At 35.4% G+C, this 17113-nt stretch overlaps 1 protein-coding gene across 3 annotated transcripts in view; it reads left to right on the top strand.

The window, feature by feature from the left end:
* Positions 1–17113, top strand: part of cacnb2a (calcium channel, voltage-dependent, beta 2a) — a 58097-nt gene that overhangs the window by 17320 nt on the left and 23664 nt on the right. For 2 of the 3 annotated variants that reach the window (XM_051714163.1, XM_051714153.1), the window contains exons 3-6: positions 9910–10032; positions 10161–10297; positions 10748–10824; positions 14686–14819. In XM_051714163.1, coding sequence (XP_051570123.1) covers positions 9910–10032; positions 10161–10297; positions 10748–10824; positions 14686–14819 — 471 coding nt within the window. Of the gene's footprint in view, positions 1–9909; positions 10033–10160; positions 10298–10747; positions 10825–14685; positions 14820–15023; positions 15044–17113 lie in introns of all 3 variants that reach the window. The other variant, XM_051714173.1, reaches the window with a different exon arrangement.

Genomic DNA, 17113 nt, shown 5'->3' with positions numbered 1-17113 from the left:
CATACCCATAATTCACAGCGTGTGCAGGGAATCATGTGGATGTTAATTACTCTGAGTCCACACTGACGGTGCCCTGAGGCTCCGACACGTGACAAACACTTACTCCATCATAAAAGATAAATGACAGCTTCACATCATCACCTTCAGCACTTAAAGGAATAGTTCACCAAAAAAATTTTATTTTCACGTCATTCCAAATCCTCATGACTTTCTTTCTTCCTTGGAACTCAAAAGGTAATTTTTTAAAGAATATCTGGGCCACTAAGGCGTTCAGTCTTCTTTGTGAAAGCTAAGGTGAGCCTCAGTGCATCAGAAGTCACATTTCAGCTGAGCGTTAAAGCTCGACAGCAGAATCATTTTGAATATTACTGTTGTACTGTATGTTGTTTTTATGCTTATTTTAGGGATTGAATTAGTTTTTAGATTAATTCTCTGTAGTCTGAGATTAACGCTCAATTTTATTGCACATAAATGCATGCAAAAATACATTTTGCACACAGATGCACACACATGCATACTGCAGATACCTGTCACAGATTACTGTCATATCCGATAGCAAGTCTTGTTGTTTGCAGTTGCATAAAAAAAAGAAAAAAGAAACAAGAATAAGTGAATATATTTCAACCATTTTTCATTATGTTTTTTCCCTTTGCACTTTACCCCCACTTCCACAACCTACATGTTAAATATTTCCATTTTTGTAAATAACATTTGTATTGGTTGTCATATTACATAACAGAGCAGACTCATACAAAATAATAATAATACAAATAAGTTAATAAAAAAGATAGGACAAGTAGACACAATAAGACACAAATATAAATAGAATAGATAAGAAAACAGTCATGGTTAACGTTCTTAACGCCAAGTACACGACACAGACTCAATGATGACTCAGATGGCACAGAATGAAACCTTATTTACACCCAGAGATATATAATGTTAAATCAGAAAAATAAAAAAAGTAAATGTTAGGCTCAAGTTTTTTTGTGTGATTTTCAGCAGTTTCTCAGGCTGAGTCTCAAAATGTATCAAAATCTGTATCATTAATTTTTTTTTTTTTTTTTTTTTTTGTGTAATATGTTTCAGCATTTGTAGGGCTGTTGCATCATCCCCTAATGTTCCTGTAGCTCAACTGGTAGAGTATGATGCTAGAAACACCAAGGTTTTATGATCAATTCCCAGGAGACACACATACTGATAAATCTATAATATATTGAATGCTCTGTAAGTCACTTTGGAGAAAGCATTTGCCAAATGAATAAACGTAAACGCCTTCACCCTCCACTAAACTCCCTCCTCCCCTTTATTTACATCTTCATTGATTGATTCAATGCAGTAGTTACTCTAGTTCTCCCATGAGAGCATCAAGAATGGAAACAATTGCATCCAGTGTCCAGACTCAGAGGTCATGTGAGGATATGGGGTTAGATGACCTTTGTTTTTCCTCCAGTTTAAGGAAGAGTCTCACCCTGTAATATTTACCTGGATTCAATGATGAATACAATCTGTGAAGCATAATCAACATTTATTGATATTCAATTCCAAATAAAGGCAGTCTTAACCTTTCATGCTATCATGGTACCTTCTTTGTTTGCAAAATCGCAAGACATTCTGGGCCCTATTTTAAGAGCACACGCGCTATGTTATAAATTATAAGCGCAAAGCTATTGGCATGGCCATGAAGTTTTGGTATTTTCATGCAAGCATGTGCTAAGTCTAGGCTCAAGTGGGTTTGGCTAAATTGCGCACGCAAAGCGCTTATGGGTTGGATCAAGTGCAATTTAATACTGTGGTTCTTCTCCGGTTATTCCACCGTCTGCATCCTATGTAATCCATTCCCTCAAGCACCAGCGATATAAACAAAGACAGCACATTCATAAGAAGTTGGTTGTGTAAATGGACTGTATGCAATGAAGAACAGAAATATGGACTTACATTTTTTTGTGCATTAACTGTGTGTCGGGAATATTTCTAGTGAAACTTTCCTTTTATAAGCATGGAGATTTAAACACAAATCTCATAAATTTTTGTTTCATAAAACGGCTACGACAGTGATTGTCAGGGACATAATTTGATGTTCCACTATATTTCAGAGTCTAGACATGAACTTTACTCTCCAAACTGCAAATGCAGGAACTGATTTTAGTCTTTGCACTGAGACACAACATCTTAGTGCAATGACCTATTTCTCAGGAAAAAACAACTTAATTTACATACAATACCCCCACAGTTTGCACACCTACACCCACAGATAGCGCAAACACTCAAACCCACGCCCGCTTGTGCTTTGCACTGGCATGAAAATTGCGCTTAGAATTAGCACCCTCACAAAGATTGGATAAGACGTAGCAGTCGTTGCGTGTAGCGCTGCACTTAGCACACTCAAGAAAATAGAGCCCTTAATCACGTCCAGATATGAATCATAGATATTAACAATTACATTTTCACTAATTAAAATGCTAATTCTTGATATCATTAATTACAACTTTCTTAATCAAAAGTTACATCATTACTCGCGGATTAAAATTTTAATATCTGGAAAACAATTCTTAATATCTTCACTAGTAGAATTTCACAATTACCTGTCATTTACTATTATTTAAAATGCAGGTACAGGTATCTATAATTAATTTCTTACTAGTAGAACTTCCAATTTCACATATTAGCAATGCACTTCTAGTAACAATAATACTAGTAAAAATAATTTCATTAATTACATTGTTACTAGTGCAAATGTTATTTCTTATATCAACAATTGAACTGCAACTAGTAACAATTCAAATTTATGGTATCTGTAATTTGGTTTTCACTAGTGGCAATGTTAATTTCAGATATTTATCATTTGATTGTAACTACTAAGAAAGCATTTTAAAATATAATTAAATACTCTCCAATTTATTTTTATATCACATTTTCCATTCCTGATATAAACAAGTGAATAACAACTAGTTAGGTGCTAATTTATTGATATCTGAAATACATTTCCAAATATCAAAAATTAGCAACTAACTAGTTGTTATTCACTTGTTTATATCAGGAATGGAAAATGTGCTAGTAACAATGTTATTATTTATATCAAAAATTAGTTAGACGTGAATTGCTTTAATGAGAAATTTAAATTTCAACTAGTAAGAAATACATTTTAGATATCTGTAATTGTGTTTTGAATAAGAGTGAATGATGGATAATTGTGACATTTTTCTAGTGAAAATACAATTACAGATATCAAGAATTATGTTTTGTACTAGTTGAAATTCTATTTTTGATATGAATGTCTATTTCTTTAAATATTCTTTAAAAAGTCATTTTTAAAATCTACATTTTTTTTACTAGCGTAAATGTTACTAGAAAAGTGACGTTCGTTGACACAAAACTTAAGGTTGGCTTGAAAAAGCATTGTCTGAGAGTTTAAACCATATTTTAAAAGTTAATACAGACATTACTGTTGCCAGGTGTTGCTAGAAATTGCTAGCATGTTTAGCATGTAGCTAGGTGTTGTTAGCATGTTTTATCATGTAGCTAGGTGTTGCTAGCATGTTTTGAGCATGTTTATATTGTAGCTAGGCATTGCTAGTATGTTCTATCATGTAGCTAGGTGTTGTTAGCATGTTTTATCATGTAGCTAGGTGCTGTTAGCATGCTTTATCTTGTAGCTAGGTGTTGTTAGCATGTTTCGAGCATGTTTAGCATGTAGCTAGGCATTGCTAGTATGTTTTATCATGTAGCTAGGTGTTGTTACCATGTTTTATCATGTAGCTAGGTGTTGTTAGCATGTTTCGAGCATGTTTATATTGTAGCTAGGCATTGCTAGTATGTTTTATCATGTAGCTAGGTGTTGTTAGCATGTTTCGAGCATGTTTAGCATGTAGCTAGGCATTGCTAGTTTGTTTTATCATGTAGCTAGGTGTTGTTAGCATGTTTTATCATGTAGCTAGGTGTTGTTAGCATGCTTTATCTTGTAGCTAAGTGTTGTTAGCATGTTTAGAGTATGTTTAGCATGTAGCTAGACATTGCTATTAAGTTTTATCATGTAGCTAGGTGTTGTTAGCATGTTTCGAGCATGTTTATATTGTAGCTAGGCATTGCTAGTATGTTTTATCATGTAGCTAGGTGTTGTTAGCATGCTTTATCTTGTAGCTAGGTGTTGTTAGCATGTTTCGAGCATGTTTAGCATGTAGCTAGGCATTGCTAGTATGTTTTATCATGTAGCTAGGTGTTGTTAGCATGTTTTATCATGTAGCTAGGTGTTGTTAGCATGCTTTATCTTGTAGCTAAGTGTTGTTAGCATGTTTAGAGTATGTTTAGCATGTAGCTAGACGTTGCTATTATGTTTTATCATGTAGCTAGGTGTTGTTAGCATGTTTCGAGCATGTTTATATTGTAGCTAGGCATTGCTAGTATGTTTTATCATGTAGCTAGGTGTTGTTAACATGCTTTATCTTGTAGCTAGTTGTTGTTAGCATGTTTCGAGCATGTTTAGCATGTAGCTAGGCGTTGCTAGTATGTTTTATCATGTAGCTAGGTGTTGTTAGCATGTTTTATCATGTAGCTAGGAGTTGTTAACATGTTTCGAGTATGTTTAGCATGTAGCTAGGCGTTGCTATTGTGTTTTATCATGTAGCTAGGTGTTGTTAGCATGTTTTATCATGTAGCTAGGTGTTGTTAGCATGCTTTATCATGTAGCTAGGTGTTGTTAGCATGTTTTATCATGTAGCTAGGTGTTGTTGCACATGGTCTGCTTCACCCCTAGTCAGCACGCACATGGACTCTTGTTGTGGATGATGTAGCTGTTTATTTGACATCTGCACACAGAGCAATGCAGTAAGTTTGGGTGTGTAGCAGATCCACCTGCAGCATCTCTCTCTAGCTCTACTGCTATTTAATGTAATAGTAAATATAACTAATTTTCTCAATAGGTTATACTAAAGAAAACAACAACAACAAAAAAGGAAAATATGAAAATGTATGAAGAATGTACACTCTGCATTAACTGAAAATGACACAAATAGATCAGACAATTTATGACAACACACAGAATACACCATCCATTTTATGTAAAAAGAAATAACATAGAATGAATTATAGGCCTTGCAAAACATGGCTCGCGCTAACATTTACCCAATGACACAGAGAATATTTAACTAGATTAAACAAATAAATATTCTGCAATATAATACAAAAGCATTTACCTGCACACAGAGCAGCAAAACAGAGCAATGCAGTAAGTTTGGGTGTGTAGCAGATCTAACTCCAATAGGATTTAACTCCAATAACTAAACAACCTTTACTATTTATCCCATTGCATTAGCATGTTTTATCATGTAGATAGGTGTTGCTAGGCGTTGCTAGTATGTTTAGCATGTAGCTAGGCGTTGCTAGTATGTTTTAGCATGTTGCTAGGCATTTAACTTTAAGGTTGGCTTGAAAAAGCCTTGTCTGTGAGTTTAAACCATATTTTAAAAGTCTGAAGTTTATACTGACATTACTGTTGCCAGGTGTTGCTAGAAACTGGTAACATGTTTAGCTTGTAGCTAGGTGTTGCTAGTATGTTTTAGTATGTAGCTAGGCATTGCTGTCATGTTTTAGCATGTAACTATGTGTTACTAGCATGTTGCTACGTGTTTCTAATATGTTTTGGCATGAAGCAAGGTGTTGCTAGCATGTTTCTGTAATGTTTTAGCATGTAGCTAGGTGCTGCTAGCATGTTTTAAAATGTAGCTAGGCACTTCTAGCATGTTGCAGCATGTTTCTAGGCATTACTAGCATGTTTTAGCATGTAGCTAGGCATCGGTAGCATGTTATAAGTTAATGTAAGTCAGGGGTACTCAACAGGCAACCTCTGGTCTGGATTCAGATCGAAGGACAATTCAATACAGACCAAGATCTAAATATTTTTGCTAGTTATCTGACACCTGGCTAAGTGATCGTGTAAGCATACGTGTATACACGTGCGGAGCAGGAATAGAGCATTCAGCACTAGATATCAATATTTCCCTCTAGAGTGGGATTAAAGCACGTCCAGCGCTACGTGCTTATTCCTGCTCTTCGTGCGTTGTCTGTCTCCCCGCTATAGACACGAGGCGCCACATAAAGCCTGATTTACTGTACATAGTTGAAGGCGCGGTTATTTTAACAATAGTAGCGAAGACTACGCTACAGATACTATTATCTTTCGCTTAAACACTCTGTAGAAAACAAAAATGAAGCAAAGTGAAACTATCCTCATCTGTATGATATGTGATTCAGACAGTTCAGCTAAGCCAGGTTTGTGTCAGGACGTTTTTTCTATCTAAATTTAGCTTAATTAATCAGCATGTTAGGAGCCTTTTTTATAATAAACAGATTTTTGTTCTAATTTTGTGAAAATTAATCAGAGATGTCATCATGGTCTATTTATGCTTAAATTAAGCAAACAGTATTTTAATGCTTCACTGTTGTTATGTAAATTGTTTGTTTGTTTGTTAGTAGATTCTCACTTTAAGGAAAATATAAAAATGATCAATTCAGACTTTTAAATTTTCATAAATGTTCTCTCAGGGGACACCCCTGAACCCACATACAGTATTTTTTATCCATCAAAAGTCCTCCTATGTCCCATATGCAGTGCTGGGTAATAACGGATTACATGTAATCTGGATTATGTAATCAGATTACAAAACCCAAGGACTTCTAATTGGATTAAATTACATTTTAAAATACTAGTAATTGGACTACAGTTACTTTTTATAGATTACATGATTACATATTAACAAGGCAATGGCAGTAAATTGTTAATAATTTATTGATCATTTTCATGTCAATATCATCATATTCTTACCCCGAAGCACAGTAGATATGAACCGCAGCTTTGGAATAGGCGATGGACTATCAGTAAGCAGTAAGGGTTAAAAGTGTTTCAGTGTTTTTAGATGAAAGCTTTGACCTAGGCAACGTCTTTGCTGTTGAGTTTATGGTCATTAATGTTCGTAATGCTGCTAATGTTTTATGCACTTAAAATTAACTTTAATGAACTCTCAGTGTTTTGAGTTATAAACATTGGTCATGCACTGTCATTGCTGTTAGATGTAATGTTTAATGCACTTTTTAAAAATGTCATGAGCTTTTTGTGAGGCTCTTTTTGTTAGTAATAAAGAATGAAATACATGTTCTTCCTCTTTGTACGTTTATGTTAAAACGATTATCCTACTCAAATATATGTGACATAAAATAAAATAGAATTAGGTTCAAAATAATCTAAAAGTAATCGGATTAGATTACCCCCCTCAGTGTAATCTATGAGATTACATTACTGATTGCAATTACAATTCACAAGTAATCTGCCCAGCACTGCCCATACACATACTATATATTCTGAATGTAAAATATTTAAATACAAAAACTGGACTGCTGTCATTCAGCTTCAAAACGAACTGTTGATCTCACCTTTTAATATTCATATCCAAGTGCCCTCGACTGATGAAGTCTAGATGAAATATTTTAATCCTTTGGTAGAAGATCCCTCAGACCCCACTACTGTGGCTGTCTCTGGGCCCCAATGTCCTCATCCCTGTACAGTTTTGAAGAGACTATTTTGACTGTTTTGTATTTTTTATTTCTTTACAAAGTACTATTGCTGCCAATGTGGCAAGTTATAAAAACTATTCAAAAATAGATAATATATAATTTCATAGCCTAATGACTACTGACACCATGTAAGCTACGTATTATCCGGACCTTTACTGGGAAGGAAATGTAGAGACCGGACCTCTTGGAACTTTAATTGAGTACCCCTGATGTAAATGAATGCGATTTTTTCAATTTATTTAATCATCCGCTGTGTGAAAACCATAAGTCCGATCAGTTAGAAAAGATATTGCACGCTATTCCAAAACAGTCTGAAGGTCTGTGCAAAGTTTGGTGAATGTAGCTTGAAATCTCAACAATTAGAAAATGTTGGTCTCAGAAGAATGAGCTTAAATAGTAGATCAGTAGGTTGTCTTCTCAAGCCAACCCAATTACTATTATGAAAAGTTAGCACGTTCACTAGTAGAAACTCCATTGGCAATATCAAAAATGTATCATTTTTACTTGTGAAAATTGATCTATAATTCATATCCTGCACATGATTAAATGTCAAAAGGGCTTGCAATAGTATGATTAGCATAAAGGTAGGTTCCTAGCATCCAGCCTTGGCTTCATCATGACATAATTTAAGGGATTTTAAAAATGGACTTTTATGTATCTTTTTTCTCCTTCTCTGTATCATTTCTATGTAAAGCACTTTGAATTAACACAGTGTATGAAATGTGCTATAAATAAACTTGCCTTGCCTAATCTGATCATGTTGCAAGCAATTAACTTAAAAAAAAAAAAAAAAAAAGTTGAATTCAGTGGCTGATGACATTCATTTACATACCTTTTATTTGGGGGCTTTGGCCATTTTTTATTTGGGCATGGAGAAAAGGAATGGGATCGGGACTCAACGCATACTAGACCCACATGAGCATCAATTTGTCTGAAGTGTGTGCACTTAAATGTTAAGGCACATCTCTGATAGCTATTTTTAAGAAATGTGTGATGCTTATGTTGGTTTATATGGCAGCTTTCTATCCCAAATATAGTACCATGCCATCAAACCATTTAGTTTTCTGTAATGAAAATAAACAGTTGTTATAAACACTATATGCCTCACGTTTTGGAAAATTGGGAAAAAGTATCCGACATACAGTATATTCTTTAGTGTGAGTATTTCGGATCTGTTCTAAGAAATAGGCCTAACATTGTTCATTTTTTTATTATTTCACAATTTAAATATCAGCAACATTGTGGCTTCTCTTTAACATTTTATTGACCGCAAACCTAACTTTATAAACATGTAATTCTGGTTCTGTTCAATCTACCTCACTTTGAAAAGTCTAATTTTATTCCACTAGATGGCAGAAAGCACTAGAATTTTTTCTCTATCACATTACATCACAATATACATATCTGAAATGTAGGTGGCGCTCTAATGCATTTTAGCCCTCACAGATGTGCTTGTCCATAGACATTCAGTCTAATTTTCAGTTCATGCACCACCCTTGTTGTTTCATTGAATATCTCGGCCTCTGAGTGGACTAGAAGTTCAATCTAGGTATCATTAGAAAGCTGAGATCCTCCAATGATGTATAACATTCTATCATCAATAGTTGAAAACATATTTTCTGATGATTTGTTTTGCATGCTTTTCCTTCTGTATGGCATATTTTGTTCTGGACATCTAAGATATAACATTGGATTATTCAGCCAAGCAAGCTCACATACAAGTCAAAAATGGCTCATTTTTAAGAAAATTCCCTAAGGTAAAAGCAGATATATTTTTAGTGGTTTAGGATAATCAGCAGTTATCAGAGCATAAAAGAGACATTTGTATTTTATGTCTTACAGAAATCATATTTCACTTTGTGATTCCTTTGAAAATCGTTCAAACTGTGGTATTAAGGCAACAAAATAAACTCTACATTCGTATTCCTGAGAGTGTGAGTTTTCATTTGATATATGACTTGTCCATTTATGTGCTATGTGAAGAACTTTTATTTTCATATAAATATTTCTACCCCATTACCTCTAGGGGGCGCTAATTTTCAATGAGAATGTTTTAATGTTTTTTTAAGTAACTTAAATGCAGAAGTGATGGTGATGATCTCTGAAAAGTTCAGATTCTAAGCTTTCAAATGATACCTTATTTTGCCTGACTTATGTATACAGAGACATTAACGTTTTAAGTGTAAACATTTTTCGCGATATAACGCCTCTTTAAACCCACCGGCGGGTCCAACAGAGTTTAAGGGGTTAAAGTATTATTTTGCTGTAGAGATGTTTCTACAGTATTTCTCGTTCTTCTACTTGACATTAATGTTTTTTATTAATTCTTTTCCTTCTGTACAGTCTAAACCAGTGGCATTCGCAGTACGCACTAATGTCGGCTACAGTGCCTCCCTTGAAGATGACGCCCCTGTGCTTGGAATGGCTGTTTCGTTTGATGCCAAAGACTTTCTTCATGTTAAAGAAGTATACAGTGCATATATATTCACAGATGAATGTATATACATTAGAATTATTATACTAGTATATCAAATATTGTAATGATGGTTGATGTTAATATTCCGCCATGCATGCTTTTGTGTTTTTAATGACAGAAATTTAATAACGACTGGTGGATTGGTCGTTTAGTGAAAGAAGGGTGTGACATCGGGTTCATCCCGAGTCCGGTGAAGCTGGAAAACACTCGCCTTCGTCAGGAGCACCGTGCAAAACAAGGCAAATTTTATTCAAGGTAACTGCAAATAAATATTTCATGCAACAAATACTGCTTTAATATGGCCATGTTCCACAACTGGACTTCATCTTAGTTTTTGGTATGAATGTCAGCACCTGCTACAAACAGCTGAGATTAATTAGTCAGTTTAGTTTAGTTATTAGTTAGCAAATTCCTGTTTTTTTGGTCTGTTACTGATACAAGCAGGTTAAGCTAGTTATTGTTGCTGGTAGACCATCTTGATCAGTTAAGTCATGATGGGTGACCAGCCAAAACCAGCATGAAAGTACCCAAAAAATAGCTTAAATTACTGGTAACCATTTATGGTTTTACCTGGTCATTTAACCAGGAATCCAACTGAAACTGCTTGGCTAGTGCAGACTGTTTGTGTTCACCAAAAATCTCAGATAAATATACATAAAAAGGAAATTTGACACCTTTCTTTTTTTTCTTTGTGTTCCTTCACAGTAAATCAGGGGCGAATTCTTTGTCTAGTTTAGGAGACGTGGTTACAAACTCACGGAAATCAACTCCACCCTCCTCAGGTAAGTCATTACTAATTAGTGTCACTTTATCAACATTATATTTTCAGCATTATTCAACAACCTTTTACATAAAAAAAAAAAACAAACAACAACTTTTGGGTGTGAATAAGTGTTTTTGAAGTATAATCTTTTGCATCATACTATAGTTTCCGGTGTGAATTTAACAAATAAATGTCTGTCATATTTCACCCCAAAATAAACAACAAAATTAGATTTGGTTCAGCACATTTTCCACCAACATTGTCATTACTGTAATGCAAAATAACTAGGGCTGTCAATCAATTACATTTTTTAATCAAATTATTTACATGGTATGCCGATTAATTAATCCAATTAATCGCATACTTAAATATTTGCTTAGAAAGCCCCTCAAATAAAAATAATTTAATATATAATGATTAAATAATTATAAATAGTTATATTTAAATTATAGATAAAGTATATATATTATAAATAATAATAATAATACAGATAATTAAAATGCATTACATTATTTTGGCACACAAGTAAAGCATTAAAAAAGACAATACTGTAGAATGCAATATATTGTTTATTTCCATATTACTGAACATAAGCCTATAATCCATTTTGCAATTGAATTCGTCAGTCAGTCTGAGATTTATCATAAGGGCTTGTTTAAGGACACGTCAATGTACACATGTGTCAGACGGATGCTTTTGGACCATCTCGGTTGCATCGTGTCCATGATAGTTTTTATAGATATAGTTTTTAGGTCGCTGTGTCAAGTTAAATGAACTTTGCAACTTAGCAAAACACATCTTGAGATCCCTGCATTTGGATTTGCACTCCATCAAGCTGCGTTTGAATGCAAGAACGTGTTCTCATCTTGTGCTGTCTGCTGTCAGAAGTCTGGTTTGTTCTCTGTTTGAGCTGTGCGTTGCCTATACAGCTGGAGTTTTACTTACTGCCCCCTGGAGAAAACAGGTGGCACTGCAAGCTTGAATTGCTCAGATATAAGGAATATTCCTTATTATGGTCCGTGGACATGATTAATTGCCTTAATTTTTTTAACATATTATTTTTATGTATAATTAATCTAACTGAATTAGTGCATTAAATATGACAGCCCTTAAAATAACATTCATTCATTCATTCATACAAAATCTCATCGTAACTGTAATACAGTTTTGAGAAATATCCTGTGCGTCAATTACAATCAGCATAAATTTAATTCAAATACTACCATAGTATACAAATATTTAAAATTATGAGTACTGGGGGAGTGTGGAAGTGCTTATGTTATTACAAATAATGCAACAGTCTCAATGTTTCTAAAAACTGCATTTTGTGCACATAAATGGGCACTTTGGAAAGGGGACGCCAATCAAAATTTGGTCGAAACGAAAGTAAAAAAAAAAAGCTTTTTTTCACGAACAGCCATTCCACAAGACAGTTAGTGATGAGTCCATTCGTACAGTAAGAGTGCCCACATAAAGTGTTCTGTACTTCGGAGTGAGTAGACATAGGGACGATCACTTTCGACTGAAATTCGCCCATAATATTATTATTTTTGTATCATTTTGGAGTGAAATATGACCTGGATGTTTTTTGATTCACCCGTTTGTACATCCTTTACAACTTGTGTATTTACACAAGCACTGCTGATCTATTTTGCCCTACAAAGCCAAAACTCAGTAACTACGCCAACGCTGAAACTGAGAAAAATGGCTTCAAAGTTCTTTGATTGTCCGACCAAATGTGGATTATAAAATAGTCTCACACTGTTTTCTCTGAATCTGGGCATAGTTAAGCAAACCCGTCTGTCACTGGACAGACCTGGGGTCAAAATCAAGAAATATTTTGAAGAAAAAAATATTCTTAGTTTGTTTTTTAGCTCAATTGACAGCATTCGTAGCATGATGTTGAAAACAACAACAAAATATTTTTTGACTTGTCCTTTCTTTTTTAGGCTACAGGGAGGAACTTACAATGGAAGTGAATGGGGCCACAATATGTGTGTTATCATGATTTTAATGTGATAAAATCGCTTACTAAATTTTCTGTGTAAAGTTATATAAAATTTCACAACTTCGTTGCCATGAGGACATAATGCTGTAAACCCTTAAACAACCGCAACAACTTTACAGCTCAAATAATATGAGTTTTAACAGAAGAATTAATGTAATTGCTTTTATAAATTATAAGCTTCACATTTCTGCTTTTAAACTCTCCAAAAAATTGTCCCCCTTCACTTCTATTGTAAGTGCCTCACTGTAACCTTGACTTTTCTTTTTTTAAAGGAATCAGAATTATTTTGTGTGGTAATCAACATTATGCCACAAATGCTGTCGATTGAGCTTAACTTGTATTAAACAGAATGTTCCTTTACAGGGGTCACGAAATACTCTTATATAATTTGATTACCTTCCCTGAGGTCCACTGATAATATATGTAAAGTTTTTTTTGCACCAAAACTCCACAACATTATAAAACTACATTTTAGGGGTTACACATAACGCACATCCAACACATTGCATCCGAATTTATTAAACTGTTCATCTCAAGCACAACTGTTAACACACAGTACCATAAACTATCAAACAGTCATGAAATTTGAAATATTCATGAATTAAACTGTTTACTTACTGTTTCGCGATCAGGTCCAATGGTGTTTTTAACTGCCCCATCCTTCAGTAACAGTTCCTTTGCAGAGCTTGAATCGTATAATGAATGGTTCACAAGCAATCTACGCTGATATAAGCCAAAAAAAGCGCATATGCATATCCCAAAACACGATGAACTAGACACACACACATACTGTACAGTATCATCCTGCACTGAAGCACACATCGCCTTGCATCAAAACGAGTGCATGTTTGCATACACGAACAATTAAAAATAGCGCAGATCGATGCGAGAAGGACGTGTTTGTGCTCAAAACAGCAAGACGCAGTGGCTGAATGAAAGAAAATGTTTTCTCCTTTTCAGAGTTGTAACTTGACATTGCATATTTAAAAACGGCACGATATACATGACAACGTTCAAAGACGTCTGTCTAGTGCATGTTTTCTATACTAAAATAGTTCTAAATAGTCCAGATGGGACCCCTTTGGTGTTCAGGAATAGTTAGTAGGACACACTAGGCCTTTCTGTCCTGCTCTCTCTCTGTTTACGAACTGAGCACCAGTGGGCGGGGCCAAGGGTGAAATGACGTAACGTAGGCATTGATGTTGTTGCTGTAGAGGCGCTTATGAATTAATGGGCCCCATAGTGACGTAGGGAAGTTGCGGAAGTAGAGAACGAATCGTTTTTTCAGCTTGGTTTCAAGAAATGCTTTTATGGCGTTGGGAATTACGTTTTGAGTTCTAAAATGTACAGTATGTTTTTATGGTAAAATGACCTCTTATATGTCAAAATATCAAGGAAAATGTTGTTATTAATGACATGACCCCTTTAAGAGTATTTTGTATTCCCTAAAAGACTTCTTAAGAATGTTCTTTATTCAGTCGCAACATTCTTACGAACTTCTTATAATTTATGCAAACTTTTTTCTTAAGATTTTTGTGAATCCAGCCCCCGATTCCGGTCATAACTAAATTTTTGCACAATGTGTAGTTACTGCGTTTCACCTTTGCAGAGCATTATACATTCGCTGAATGCTGTGAACCATACAATATATGTGCTTCAGACTTTTCTTATTGTGTTTATGTCTCTCAATTTAAAGCCTGATAGTGATATGCAAGTGTATTATTTATGATTCAATATAATGCATTCGTTGTCTAATTAACTCTAAATTTATGTTGTGCAATGATTATAATGCATTTACAAAGTGCATATGTAATGGTTTCTCTATATGATCTTGTGAGGCTTATATATATATATATATATGTGTCTGTGTAGCTGTGGATATAGACGCAGCTGGTTTAGATCCAGAGGAGAATGACACTCCTCCCCAACAGCGTTCTCCTAAAGCCAGTCCAAACACAGTCATATCCCCTTTAGCCCGTGAGAAACGAATTCCTTTCTTTAAGAAGGTAAAGAACGCGCGTCTTTGTCCTGCATTCGCCTGTATGGCTGCATCTGTCACCTGCCGCACTAGCAGACGCACGCACAGCCCGTTTCGCTTGTTCATGTCGACTCATTCCACTCACGCTGTCCGTTCTCTCTCCATGTCTCTGTCCCTCTGTATCTCGATCTTTCACACCTCCTTCTATCTGTTTCCCTCCTCGTCTCCACAGCTAAACAGAGGCAGAAGTCGGTAAGTTAGGCAGTGGACTCCACCTGCATCACTGTGTGTTTCCCGCCATTTCTCAGTTACTCTGCTTTATATTTCTGTTCTTGTGTGTGTGTGTGTTTGTGCATGAATATAGTTTTGGTTAAGCAATTTTCTCATTTGATAAAATCTGAAGTGTCATATCCTAGTTTAATATGCAGATTCACCTCAAGTGCAAACACTGTGGCTTTATGACTATCACAACATTGCTCTGTTTGAGCATCCCAACCAGTCCAACACAACAACATTGACTCAAACAATGGAGTGAGTTTGGGGTCGGGACTATCTGTCTGACCCGACCTATAGCAGATGGGGGATGTGTTCGGGAAAACTGTTTGAGAACAATCTTTGTTTTAGCAATTCTGTCTGTTGTGGCTAGTGAAGTAGAAATTACACACTTCAGATTTAAAAAGAGAAACAAATGTAATCGAGTTACAAAAAGGCTTCAATGCACAATATTTATTTTGTTACAAACCCATGACATTAAACCTTTAAGCTCCGAGGGTGTTTTTAAAATGTCCTAATTCGGTGGCATACCCAAAACTAAAGGCTTATAACTTAACCTTTAAGTTAAAAAAAAACAAGGAGGGTTAAGTGTTTGGTATTATTGTAAAGAAAACTTTTCAATTTTTTTAATGATATAGATTATGATACAGCCTACTATCAGCCTAAGAATTGTTTTTTAAATAAAATAAAACAAGCAAAAAAATGTAATTTTTCTGATTTGACATTATATATCTCTGGGTGTAAATAAGGTGGCTCTGAAAAACTGCTTGTGTTTTGTTCCCAATCATATCAACTGTATCCGAGAAAGATTTTGTGTTGATACGACAAAGCAATCAAAATTTTGCATCACAAAAATAATTTATCAGTGTCCAAAAACATCTACATGTGTCCAAAAGCCTCTCCAAACAAATAAAACATAATAATTGTACATAAGCACTAATTACACATGCAAACAAAACAATGACAAATGGTTTGCATTGTATGAAAACATGATTTTAGTAATGAGATTTCACAGAATGAGTTTCATTCTGTGCCATTTGAGTCATCATTGAGTCTGTGTCATGTACTTGGCGCCATCTCCTGGTGGCCATATGTAACATTGTGCTTCGTGTGGATTATCTAATGATCTATGCATCCGATTACCTTGTGTGTGGGCTCGTTTGAAAGATAATCACCTCCTCTAAGTAATAATATGTGATATTTTATGTTCTGTTTATTTTTCCTCCAGTTATAAGTAAATAAATCAGCATATAAGCAACACCTGCTCACATGAAAAATAAATGTCAAAGACATAAAATGTTACTCGCTATATTTATATTTTTGTCTGTGAGTAAAACAAATAGGCTGGTTGTATCATAATCTTTTAGAGCTTTCCAACAACATACACTATATTGCCAAAAGTATTCGCTCACCCATCCAAATAATTGAATTCAGGTGTTCCAATCACTTCCATGGCCATAGGTGTATAGAATGAAGCACCTAGGCATGCAGACTGCTTCTACAAACATTTGTGAAAGAATGGGCCGCTCTCAGGAACTCAGTGAATTCCAGCGTGGTACTGTGATAGGATGCCACCTGTGCAACAAGTCCAGTCGTGAAATTTCCTCGCTACTAAATATTCCACAGTCAACTGTCAGTGGTATTATAACAAAGTGGAAGCGATTGGGAATGACAGCAACTCAGCCACGAAGTGGTAGGCCACGTAAAATGACAGAGCGGGGTCAGCGAATGCTGAGGCGCACAGTGCGCAGAGGTCGCCAACTTTCTGCAGAGTCAATCGCTACAGACCTCCAAAGTTCATGTGGCCTTCAGATTAGCTCAAGAACAGTGCGTAGAGAGCTTCATGGAATGGGTTTCCATGGCCGAGCAGCTCCATCCAAGCCATACATCACCAAGTGCAATGCAAAGCGTCGGATGCAGTGGTGTAAAGCACGCCGCCACTGGACTCCAGAGTAGTTGAGACGCGTTCTCTGGAGTGATGAATCACGCTTCTCCATCTGGCAATCTGATGGACAAGTCTGGGTTTGGCGGTTGCCAGGAGAACGGTAC

Source organism: Myxocyprinus asiaticus, chromosome 2 (assembly GCF_019703515.2).
Source record: "Myxocyprinus asiaticus isolate MX2 ecotype Aquarium Trade chromosome 2, UBuf_Myxa_2, whole genome shotgun sequence".
Classification (NCBI taxonomy): Eukaryota; Metazoa; Chordata; class Actinopteri; order Cypriniformes; family Catostomidae; genus Myxocyprinus; species Myxocyprinus asiaticus.
The sequence above is the reverse complement of the archived record's forward strand: the minus strand, read 5'-3'. Positions and strand labels throughout refer to the sequence as shown.